The 12,150-nt window shown below is 46.7% G+C and overlaps 1 protein-coding gene across 4 annotated transcripts in view; it reads right to left on the bottom strand.

Annotated features, from left to right (window-relative positions):
- Positions 1-12,150, bottom strand: part of EHD2 (EH domain containing 2) — a 110,638-nt gene that overhangs the window by 32,229 nt on the left and 66,259 nt on the right. For all 4 annotated transcript variants that reach the window (XM_053401889.1, XM_053401891.1, XM_053401890.1 and 1 more), the window contains one exon: positions 3,582-3,679. In XM_053401889.1, the coding sequence (XP_053257864.1) occupies positions 3,582-3,679 (98 nt within the window). The remainder of the gene's footprint in view (positions 1-3,581; positions 3,680-12,150) is intronic.

Here is a 12,150-nt window from a genome sequence, read left to right as displayed (position 1 = left end):
TGCCATCTTGTCCTTTGACACAAGCAGTAAATTCTCTGTGGACCTGACTTCACATTACCTCTTGACTCTCATCTTCTGTTCACGCAATCAGGGTGTGTGTGTGTGTGTGTGTGTGTGTGTGTGTGTGTGTGTTATGGTTGTGTTGTAAACTCTGTCCCCTTCCCTTGGCCCTGCTCATGTTGACAGAAGCCTGACATGCAGAAATGTAGCAGGAAAAACCTTGTCCTCTCTAGTGGTGATAAAGCCTAGTGGAAACTTTATTTGCTTACAATACTTATTTAACTGCCCTTCCTCAAAAGATTCCAGGGCGGCGCATGAAGAAGTGCGAATGAAATCTGCACAATAACGGAAGGGCAACGAGACAACTTTTAAAAAACCTCCCAAATCTAAAAACAGAATAAAACACCATTAAAAAACAACAACCCTCCATTGGCAATCTTAAAAGGCTTCTCTTTTTCACCTGTTCTGTTCCTGCACATACTGCTGGTGTCAGAGGCTGTGTACACACCATACATTTAAAACACCCCCCCAAAAAATATCATGGGAACTGTAGTTTACCCCTAGTGGTGCTATAGTTCCCAGCACCCTTAACAAACTACAGTTGCCTGGATTCTTTGTGGGGAGGGGAACGTGCTTTAAAGTCACTGGGAGGAAAAACAGTTAAGGTCACTGAGTTGGCCCATAAAAATACAAAATCTGTACAGTGGTACCTCGGGTTAAGTACTTAATTTATTCCGGAGGTCCGTTCTTAACCTGAAACTGTTCTTAACCTGAAGCACCACTTTAGCTAATGGGGCCTCCTGCTGCCGCCGTGCAGCCGGAGCATGATTTCTGTTCTCATCCTGAAGCAAAGTTCTTAAGCCGAGGTAATATTTCTGGGTTAGTGAAGTCTGTAAACTGAAGCATATGTAAAGGTAAAGGGACCCCTGACCATTAGGTCCAGTCGTGACCGACTCTGGGGCTGTGGCGCTCATCTCGCTTTATTGGCCGAGGGAGCCGGCGTTTGTCTGCGGACAGCTTCCGGGTCATGTGGCCAGCATGACTAAGCCGCTTCTGGCGAACCAGAGCAGCGCATGGAAACGCCGTTTACCTTCCCGCTGGAGCGGTACCTATTTATCTACTCGCACTTTGACATGCTTTCGAACTGCTAGGTTGGCAGGAGCAGGGACCGAGCAATGGGAGCTCACCCCGTTGCGGGGATTCGAACCGCCAACCTTCTGATCAGCAAGTCCTAGACTCTGTGGTTTAACCCACAGCACCACCCGCGTCCCGAAGCATATGTAACCTGAAGCATATGCAACCCGAGGTACCACTGTATTAGGTAAATATCTTTATTAGGGCAACTCTAACCAAAAAGGGCTCATTCACATTTCCTTTTTGCCACAGTTTCTCGGCACAGGTCTGCGATTTGTAGGGATGTTGCTGGGTTTTTGTGTCCCTGGGGAAACCTACTGTTCACTGCTGAATCAGAACGAGTATCGTTCCACAACCTGATTGACGCTTGTTCCGATTCAGCAGTAAACAGAGGGATTTCCTGGGAAAAGCAATGGGACCAAGAAAAATCGCTTGGATCTGTGCCTATAAATCAGAGACCTGTTCCCAGCAATCGCAACAGGAGCAGGAGTGTGAATAAGGCCGTAGTGTGCGGTATTTTGAATTCCCCAGAACTCTTTTAACTAGCTAGATCAGGGATGGCGATCCTCTGCTCTCCCAAATGCTGTTGGTCTCCAAATCCCCCCATGGGGAGGGTGGGGGGCAACTGGCAGCCTTCAGTATCCCCCCTGCCACCTCCTAACTCCACTTCTCCCCTCTCTGTCCAGCTGCTTCCTTTTGTTTTGAAATGAATACGCTGCGTGCTTTTGTTACCTTTGAAATCGGCCTCTGAGACGGGAATCAATGTTTACCAGCCCCAGACCTTGCAGGCAGGAACATGGCAGAACAGGTCTGGCCGGGGGCCAGGGAAACACCCAGGGATCTGTCACAGCCAGTGGCAACTGGGGACACAGCCAAGGAACCTACAGGTGCCGGCACGGGGCTCTGCAGTATAAGGGCGCGGGCTCAGGAGGAGAAACTGAGGCACGCCGTGGCAAGGGATGTGGCCAGAGTCATGCAACCTAGAACAGCCTTCCTTCAGCTAGTGTCCTCCAGAAGTCTTGGACTACAAATCCCATCAGCCCCAGCAAGCAGGAGGAAGGCACAGAATGGGGCTGGTGAGGCATGAGGCCTGGAGAGAGCAGCAGGGGCCACACAGAGAGACTTGGAGGGCCACACTCATCTCCCAGGCCTGAGGTCCCCACTCCTGCTTAAAAATGGATGGATTTCTCGAAATTTTTCTACATATTTATGTTTTTCCTACCTTATGTAAAGGGACGCGGGTGGCGCTGTGGGTTAAACCACAGAGCCTAGGACTTGCCTATCAGAAGGTTGGCGGTTTGAATCCCCACAACGGGGTGAGCTCCTGTTGCTCGATCCCTGCTCCTGCCAACCTAGCAGTTCGAAAGCATGTCAAAGTGCAAGTAGATAAATAGGTACCGCTCCGGCGGGAAGGTAAACGGCGTTTCCGTGCGCTGCTCTGGTTTGCCAGAAGCGGCTTAGTCCTGCTGGCCACATGACCCGGAAGCTGTACACCGGCTCCCTCGGCCAATAAAGCGAGATGAGGAACGCAACCCCAGAATCGGCCACAACTGGACCTAATGATCAGGGGTCCCTTTACCTTTTTACTTTATGTAAACAACTCTGTGAGGGCAGTGCGCTATGAAAGGCAGAGGATAGATCCTTGACTTGATTATTAGAATTGTAGAGCAGGAAGGGACCCCTGGGGTCATCCAGACCAACCCCCTGCAATGCAGGAATCTCGGCTAAAGCATCCATGACAGACGGCCATACAACCTCTGCTTAAAAACTCTCCAAGGAAGGAGAGTCCACAACTTCCCGAGGGAGACCGTTCCACTTCTGAACAGCTCTTACTGTCCGAAACTTCTTCCTGATGTTTAGCTGGAATCTCCTTTTTTGTAACTTGGAAGCCATGGGTTCGAGGAAAAAAGCTTGCTCCCTCCTCCATGTGGCAGCCCTTGAGATATTTGAAGATGGCTGTCACATCTCCTCTTTCCCAGGCTAAACACAGCCACCTCCCTCAACCGTTCCTCATCAGGCTTGGTTTCCAGACCCTTGATCATCTCGGCTGCCCTCCTCTGCACACCTTCCAGCTTGTCGGAACAAAATAAATGTTGCACCAAAAGAGAGTGGGGGAAATCCACACTGTGGGGCAGGATTAGCCTGAGCAGCTGAGCATCCTTGCCCTCTGATAAGTTGTGGGCGAACATATCAGACGACACAGCGATTCTTCCAAAGCAGCCCTTTATTTGTAAGCTGGAACAGAACTGAACTGAGGAGCTCAGTCAGCCTGCTTCTATAGAGCTCCACTAGAATGCAACAGTAACCATTTTCTGTAACTAGCCAATCACTGAACGTCACTTTCAATCCTTCATTTGCATAACTATCTACAGTATCCCCCTGCTGGCCCAGGGTGAGAACTTCAGTACATAACACCCTCAATCCTGCCAACCGCGGGATGGTCTTACCTCGGCTCACGCGCTGCTTGGCACCAGAAAGGATCCCTGGCGTGTCGATAAGGCTGATGCTCTCCAGAACCTGGTTTGGCAAGTGGGCACACATGAACCTATGGGGGCAGAAAGAGAGAAGGCCAGAGGCCAAGGTGAGGAGCTGGTGTAGACAAAAGCAGTGAGAAAGGAGGCTTAAGAGAGATTTCCTGACTTACAGAGGTTCCCCCCCCAAAATGTTAATGATCTAAATCATATCAATTCTCTAAATCAGTGCCTCTCAATTGGTGGTTTGCGGACCCCTGGGGGGTCCACGTAACCCACCCAGAGGCCCTGTGGCACATTAATTAATAATAATAATAATAATAATAATAATAATAATAATAATAATAAATTTATTATTTAGACCCCGCCCACTCTGGGTGGCTTCCAACACAATATTAAACACAATATTAAAATACAGTAATGGATCAAACATTAAAAGCTTCCCTAAACAGGGCTGCCTTCAGATGTCTTCTAAAAGTCTGGTAGTTGTTGTTCTCTTTGACATCTGGTGGGAGGGTGTTCCACAGGAGAGGCGCCACTACCGAGAAGGCCCTCTGCCTGGTTCCCTGTAACCTCCCTTCTCGCAGTGAGGGAACCGCCAGAAGGTCCTTGGAGCTGGACCTCAGTGTCTGGGCAGAACGATCGGGGTGCAGACGCACGTTCAGATATACTGGACCAAGGCCATTTAACCGTCAACTGTCCAGAACATCCCATTTTGGGGTCACATGACTGGCACACATGTGCGGACCAGAAAACATGTGCCCCAGTTTTGCACTGGGACACATTGGAGGGTATGGTGGCACCATTCACATAACAAAAACTACCACAGAGATAATAAACATTTTCAAAAGTAGTAATTAATTATTATTATTATTATTATTATTATTATTATTATTATTATTAACTTATATCCCGCCCATCTGGGCTGCTTCCAAAAGGGTATTAAAAACATGATAAAACATCAAACATTAAAAACCTCCCTAAACAGGGCTGCCTTCATATGTCTTCTAAAAGTCAGGTAGTTGTTTATTTCCTTGACATCTGGTGGGAGGGTGTTCCACAGGGCGGGCGCCACTACCGAGAAGGCCTTCCGCCTGGTTCCCTGTAACCTCACATCTCGCAGTGAGGGAACTGCCAGAAGACCCTCAGAATTGGACCTCAGTGTCTGGACTGGATAATGGGGGTGGAGATGCTCTTTCAGGTATACTGGGCCAAGGCTGTTTAGGGCTTTAAAAGTCAGCACCAACACTTTGAATTGTTCTCAGAAGCGTACTGGGTGCCAATGTAGGTCCTTCAGGACCGGTCTTATATGGTCTCGGCAGGGGTCCTTGGCTTGGCTTTTGAAAAACAAGGGGTCCGCAGTGCAAACTGGGAACCGCTGATCTAAATGAACAAAAAGATAACTAAATGCTTGCTCAGTTGGCACATGTGACCCTCATAAATGCCTGTGTGTCTCATGTGCCTGCTGAGCGTTTAGGCACATTTAGCTATATTTTTTGGTTTAAGTGATTTATGCTTTTAGAGGGAGAAAAAACTCTAAGCCAGGAAAACACAAGGGAAAGCTCAGCCTGAAATCCCAGAGAGCCATGCCAATTGGGGCTTATCCACCCTTATCTTTTGCCCTGCACTGTCTAGGCACAAGTCTGTGCTTTGAACTTCCATGTCCAAGGGCTCCCCCCCTCTTGCCCCAGTGCTTTCCACACAAAACCCGCTCTTTTAACAATGAATCAAACAGCAATTTGAGTTTTCTGCGGATTGCAGTTTACTCCAATTCAGCAGTAAGGAGCGGGTTTTCACGGGGAAAGTTCTGCGGCAAAAACAAAAACCCAAATGCTTTAAACAGACCCTCTTAAGTGCCCCTATTTTCCAGGGACAGCCCCGGAGTTACAGAAGCAGTCCTGGTTTCTGATTTAATAATAATATAATAATAATAATTTATTATTTATACCCCACCCATCTGGCTGGGTTTCCCCAACCACTCTGGGCGGCTCCCAACAGAACACTAAAATACAATAACCTATTAAACATTAAAAGCTTCCCTAAACAGGGCTGCCTTCAGATGTCTTCTAAAAGTCTGGTGGTTGTTTTTCTCTTTGACATCTGGTGGGAGGGCGTTCCACAGGGCGGGTGCCACTACTGAGAAGGCCCTCTGCCTGGTTCCCTGTAACTTGGCTTCTCGCAGGGAGGGAACCACCAGAAGGCCCTCGGCGCTGGACCTCAGTGTCCGGGCAGAATGATGGAGGTGGAGACACTCCTTCAGGTATACTGGACTGAGGCCGTTTAGTTTAGTTTAATTCCAGAATGTTCCGCTTTTCCTTAGGGCATCCCTATTTTCACCGGAGAAACGTTGGAGGGTATGGAGTTATGTGACCCCTGAGCCAAGGAGATAAGTCGCTATACTTAGAAGACACCTGAAGCAGCCCTGTATAGGGAAGTTGGTTAATGTTTTATTTTTATTTTTTTATATTTTGGAAGCTGCCCAGAATGGCTGGGGCAACCCAGTCAGGTGGTCAGGCTATAAATAATGAAATTATTATTATTATTATTATGGAATAGGACATCTCTATTTTCATCAGAGAAATGTCTGGACTAGACATTTGCTGTAGACCAGGGTTTCCCAAACTTGGGCCTCCAGCTGTTTTTTGGACTACAACTCCCATCACCCTTGACCACTGGTCCTGCTAACTAGGGATGATGGGAGTTGTAGTCAAAAAACAGCTAAAGGCCCAAGTTTGGAAAACCCTGGCACAGGCAATAAAGAGCTAAATGAACCAGTGGCTTGACTTGGAAAAGCCAGCATCCTCTATTCGTTCTGCTTTTCCAGTAAGCCTGCCTTGGAGATTAACAAGAACGAAGAAGTCGAGTTATGGATGTTAAATACCGTATTTTTTTGCTCTATAAGACTCACTTTTTCCCTCCTAAAAAGTAAGGGGAAATGTGTGCACGTCTTATGGAGCGAATGCAGGCTGCGCAGCTATCCCAGAAGCCAAAACAGCAAGAGGGATCGCTGCTTTCACTGCACAGCGATCCCTCTTGCTGTTCTGGCTTCTGAGATTCATAATATTTTTTTTCTTGTTTTTTTCCTCCAAAAACTAGGTGCGTCTTGTGGTCTGGTGTGTCTTATAGAGCAAAAAATACAGTATATACCAATTTGAATGAACAAGCGAGTGCGCCCTTCCCTCTCGGCTTTTCCCGGCCTGTTTGTTCTTTTTTCTTCTGCTCCGGGCTCCTAAAAGCGTTGCCACCCCTCCCCTCGCTCCTCGTACGCCAAGAAGCAATAAGAGCAGCGCTCTGAGCAGCCAAGAACCAAGGGAGCAGCGCTTGTTTTCTCGTGTTCGGCGCTTGTCACTTTTAAAAACTCCCCCGGTTTCCAGTTGTGCTCATGACCCAGCAGCTGATGGAGATCACAAGGATCTCAGTTGTGCTGTGAACACTTCCCTGGAGCGTCAGGGCTGCCCTGGCCAAAAGCCTGCCGAACTGCCGCTACTAACTCTCTCTGTGCCTCCTCCTCCTCTTTCCATATCTGTGTACACCAGGAATTTTGGCACCCCGGGAGGTTGCCTGCTTTGCTCCTGCGGTTTTGGCTCGCCCCACTGGTTCCATCTATTCAAACTTGCCCTCCCTGGTTAACCCACGCTAGCATAAGCAACAAAGGGCCGTGGGGAAAAAGCTGTTGGTGGATATCAGGAAGCTCTGATGAAAGCACCAAGACCAGATGTGTTATAACAGTGGGAGGACGGTAGCTCAGTGGCAGAGCACCTCTGCCTTGCACCCAGAAAGTCGCAGGTTCAATCCCTGTCATGGGTGTCGCGGCGGGGGGTGTGGGTGGGTGGGTGTGGCAGTGACCTCCTCAAATCAAGTAAATAAACAAAAGTACTTAACTAAAAGTAGAAATTGTAGAAGGATTTTGACAGGGTTTTTTTCTGAGCACTTGGGGTCAAAAGAAAGTGATTTGAAACAACTCTTGTTATTTAAGGAATATATGACTATATTGTCAAAATGATACCATCCTAGCAGAATTGAATGATACTTGTGTACAATAAATAAATGGAATAAACAGCTTAGAGGTATATATGGGAAAAGATATAAAACAAACAGAGCGACAAAATCAAGACGATAGAAAAAGTATAATGAGAACGATTGGAAGTTTTTCACAGAAAACTTTATAGGCTAAGACATGATGTTGTATAAATATGTGGTTCTTTTAATTGTCTTTTTTTTGTTACTTTTAAACCTTTTTTTGACCTTTTTAGGTGACAAACCCCTTTTCTTCTTTTTTTCTTTTTTGTGCTTAATTTTGTTATACTTACCTTTACTGTATGATTGTATTTTAAATTAATTAATTAAGATTTATATTTATATTAATTAATTAATTAATTAAGATTTATATTTATATTAATTAATTAAGATTTGTATATATATTTTTTAAAAAGAAACAACTCTTGTTGAGATATTTTATTCTGAATCTGCTAGACAGAGACAAGGAAGAGGATCGTGAGTGGTGCGTGTCCTGCCTGCCCCCAACATAAATCCTGACTACCACACACACACACACACACACACACCCTGAAATATAAATCCTGGCTATGCCCATGATTCCTGTTGTCTCCTGGTAGGGTGCTAGGAGAAGCTCCTGCCTGAAATAGAGGTTGGGTAGCCATCTGTCATGGGTGCTTCAGTTGAGATTCCTGCATTGCAGGGGGTTGGACTGGATGACCCTCAGGACCCCAACTCTACAATTTTATGATGCTATGAAACTGTGGGGATTGTAGACGACTCAGCGTGGCCTGACTCAGTGGTCGTCTTCTTTGGCGATCCCTCGTAGCCGAGTAAGATTGTCTTCCATAAACATGGTTTTAACAATGAGTCCGTAAGTGACTGTGGAGGCCAGTTCTGGATCCACACGTCCTTCCACAGTGGGGACATTGGTTTCCGGGTGGGAGTTGATCACGGTGTGGATTTGCCAAACATGCCTTCCTCTTAGCGCATTTCTCCCTTTCTCCTTGAGTTCGAGTGTCTTCAAAACCCATGACACCTTTGGTAAAGGCTGTTCTCCAACTGGAGCGCTCGCAGGCCAGTGTTTCCCAGTTGTCGGTGTTTATACTACATTTTTTTTAGATTTGCCTTGAGACAGTCTTTAAACCTCTTTTGTTGACCACCAGCATTACACTTTCCATTTTTAAGTCCGGAATAGAGTAGTTGCTTTGGAAGATGATCATCAAGCATCTGCACAACATGACCAGTCCAATGAAGCTGATGTTGAAGAATCATTACTTCAACACTGGTGATCTTTGCTTCTACACTGATATTAGTTCGCCTGTCTTCCCAAGTGATGTGTAAAATTTTTCAGAGACACCATTGATGGAATCTTTCGGGGAAGGATTAACAAACCTCACAGTATTACAAAACTCGCAGATCAATCAACTAAAATTTTGGTTGATTAATCTAACATTCTCACCTGAAGCCCAAACACAGAGGGTTTTCCTGCAATGTGACTCAGCTGTATCACTGATCGATATGAATTAACTTCTATACTGAATTTGTTGGGCATTTTCATGGCGTTTTTCTACATTCTACGCCACTTCAGTGTTTTTATAAGCAACTTGTAAATTCATGCAATAAATAACCTAAATGGAATGTTGGGGGGGGGGAATTGCACCCTGTTTTAAAGGGTGGAATAGATCCACCCATTTGTGGCCCAAAGAAAGGTGTTTCTAGAAATACCCAAGCCTGATGCCCTTGGAACTTGCTCCTAGGCAGGTAAAGGGGGGGGGCAGGACATGGGTTAGTTCTCATTTCGCACCTTCCCAAATCAGTAGGTGACCCAAAACACTAAAAAATTGTGCAAATTTTGAAGAGCACTTGTGTTTCGGTTTGTCTATTGGTTCGGGAAGTGAGGTTTAGCTGAGTTCCCACTAAAATGAGATTTGGAAAAGGAATTTTTCCTCCCCCATCCCTACCTCTGAGAGAACAGGGGTGGGCCAATGAAGAACTGAGACAATCTGACTGCCTTCAGCGCCTGGGGAGGAGTTCATGTTTACAAACCCCTGGATGGAGGAAGGTGCACAGCTCAACCAGTATAAACAAGGATGCTAAAAGTAGAACCTGCCGGAAAATACCCAGGGACATCCAATTCCACAGTTTCCCACTGTCCTGGGCCAAAGTACAGCCAACAGTAATTTTAAAGAAGTCTGTGCTGTTTGTTAAGAATACCCCCCCACACACGTACACACACAAAATGAGGAAACAGTCTGAATCTTTTAAACCTACGTAACAGGCAGAAAATCAACAGGTGGAGCTGCAGCAGTGGAAAACCAGTGGATTTCTGCCTGTACTACCCAGTGCCTTGGTTGTTAACAATGCACTCAACTCTAGCATTTCTCAGCATCCCCTCCAAAATCCTGCTCAGGCACCCCCAATCTTCGGCCCTCCAGATGTTTTGGACTACAATTCCCATCATCCCTGACCACTGGTGCTGTTAGCTAGGGATCATGGGAGTTGTAGGCCAAAACATCTGGATGGCCGCAGGTTGGGGATGCCTGATCCTGCTAATTAAAATTGGGGTGTTTGTTTTTGGTCCCGAGCTCTTGCGGGAGTCCGGTGACCTGCGCCAGAACACAAGAACAAAAAAATGGGACATTCTGGGATCCAGTTAGAAGCTGTGATGGCTTTTGTAATTCTGAGGTCTCTCACTCAAAACAGGACAGTTGACGAGTATGCCCTAGTCATAGAATTTTAGAATTGGAAGTGACCCTGAGGATCATCTAGTCCAACCCCGCCTTTGTAGCCGAAAAGGACAAAAGGTTGCGTCATCCTAGTGCAAGCCCATGGGCTGCTGTGTGTAGCTAAAAGTCAAGGCGTTCTTTGGTCTTTCTCTTCAACGTGCATACCCTAATAAGGCCCAGTGTTTCTCCATTTCGCCCTGGCACTCATCTGCTGGGAACAGCTCCCATCTGTCCCAAAAGCCAGCACATCTGGAGGGCTGATTTATTTCCAGGCTGTTGGGACATGGGGTGTTGCGGGGACAACCTGGCACAGAGAATCGCACTTTGTTCCAGAGAGCTGGGCTTGCATCCCCACTCCTCACTCCTGAAAGACCTTCAGCCTCTCTTTCTCTCCTTCTCTTCGCCCCACAAAGAGTGGGCTAGGAGGAAACAGGTGCCTTTTGCATTCCCTACACCCTGATTCTGTGAAACAGCTGGGCAGCATCTGGAATGCTACCCAAGAGGGCGGAGAGGAACATCACGAGTCCCAGGCCGAGCTTGAGAAGGGGAAGTAGAGGCTAGTGGAGGACCTATAAAATGGGGGACACATTGGGTTCAGTTCACATTCAAAGGCATCTTAAAAAAGGAGACATCAGCTTGCCAACAAAGGTCCGTATAATTAAAGCTATGGTTTTCCCAGTAGTGATGTTTGGAAGTGAGAGCTGGACCATAAAGAAGGCTGCTTGCCGAAGAATGGATGCTTTTGAATTCTGGTGCTGGAGGAGACTCTTGAGAGTCCCATGGACTGCAAGAAGATCAAACCTATCCATTCTGAAGGAAATCAGCCCTGAGTGCTCACTGGAAGGACAGATCGTGAAGCTGAGGCTCCAAGACTTTGGCCACCTCATGAGAAGAGAAGACAGCCTGGAAAAGACCCTGATGTTGGGAAAGATGGAGGGCACAAGGAGAAGGGGACGACAGAGGACGAGATGGTTGGAGAGTGTTCTCGAAGCTACCAGCATGAGTTTGACCAAACGGTGGGAGGCAGTGGAAGACAGGAGTGCCTGGCGTGCTCTGGTCCAGGGGGTCATGAAGAGTCGGACACGACTAAACGACTAAACAACAACAACTTAATTTTTGCTTTCCCAAACAATATGCAAACCGAAACAGCCATCTTTTGAAATCGCGGCACTCCCCAAGTTTTGCAAACCAGTTGCAAACCTGTACACTGACGGTTATGCTAAGGTAAAGAGAATACCTTAGTGAAAATAACATGCCTTGTGTTCGGCAAAACTGCTTTGCAAAAAATGCGAATAACGGGCCAAATTGCACATGTGTGAATTAGGAGATAGTTGCACAAATGGTGAATTGTTGGAGCACTATTTAGAATAAAACACAACCTGTTGTTGAAAAGCGGAGAGCTGAGCTTAATATTGGAAAACTAGAAACCGAGAAATGCCAAAATTCCTAGTGGTTAGAGTGGGGTTCTGAAGCTGAAAGTCCTGGATATAATTAAGGCTGGTATTTTATTTTGGAGGGAATTTGCTTGAGGGCCTCTGCTCAATGGAAAGGGGGCGAATTCAATACACACCTAGGAATGGATCTGGATCAAAAAAGCATGAGGGATATCACCTCTCCCTCCCCCAGTTTAGAAGCATAGGAAGCTGCCAAATATTGTCTTCTTTTACTCCCATACCGAATGCAGCATGAACTGAAAACACCCATCAGGTCTCCTATACAGAAATGCTGGGCTGATGGAACTGGAATTGCCAGCTTGGATAGCTCGGTTGGTTAGAGCGTGCTGCTGGTAACGCCAAGGTTGCAGGTTCGATTCCCCCCTC

This window comes from Podarcis raffonei, chromosome 8, assembly GCF_027172205.1.
Source record: "Podarcis raffonei isolate rPodRaf1 chromosome 8, rPodRaf1.pri, whole genome shotgun sequence".
NCBI classification, from domain to species: domain Eukaryota; kingdom Metazoa; phylum Chordata; class Lepidosauria; order Squamata; family Lacertidae; genus Podarcis; species Podarcis raffonei.
This window is presented reverse-complemented; position numbering and strand designations above follow the sequence as displayed.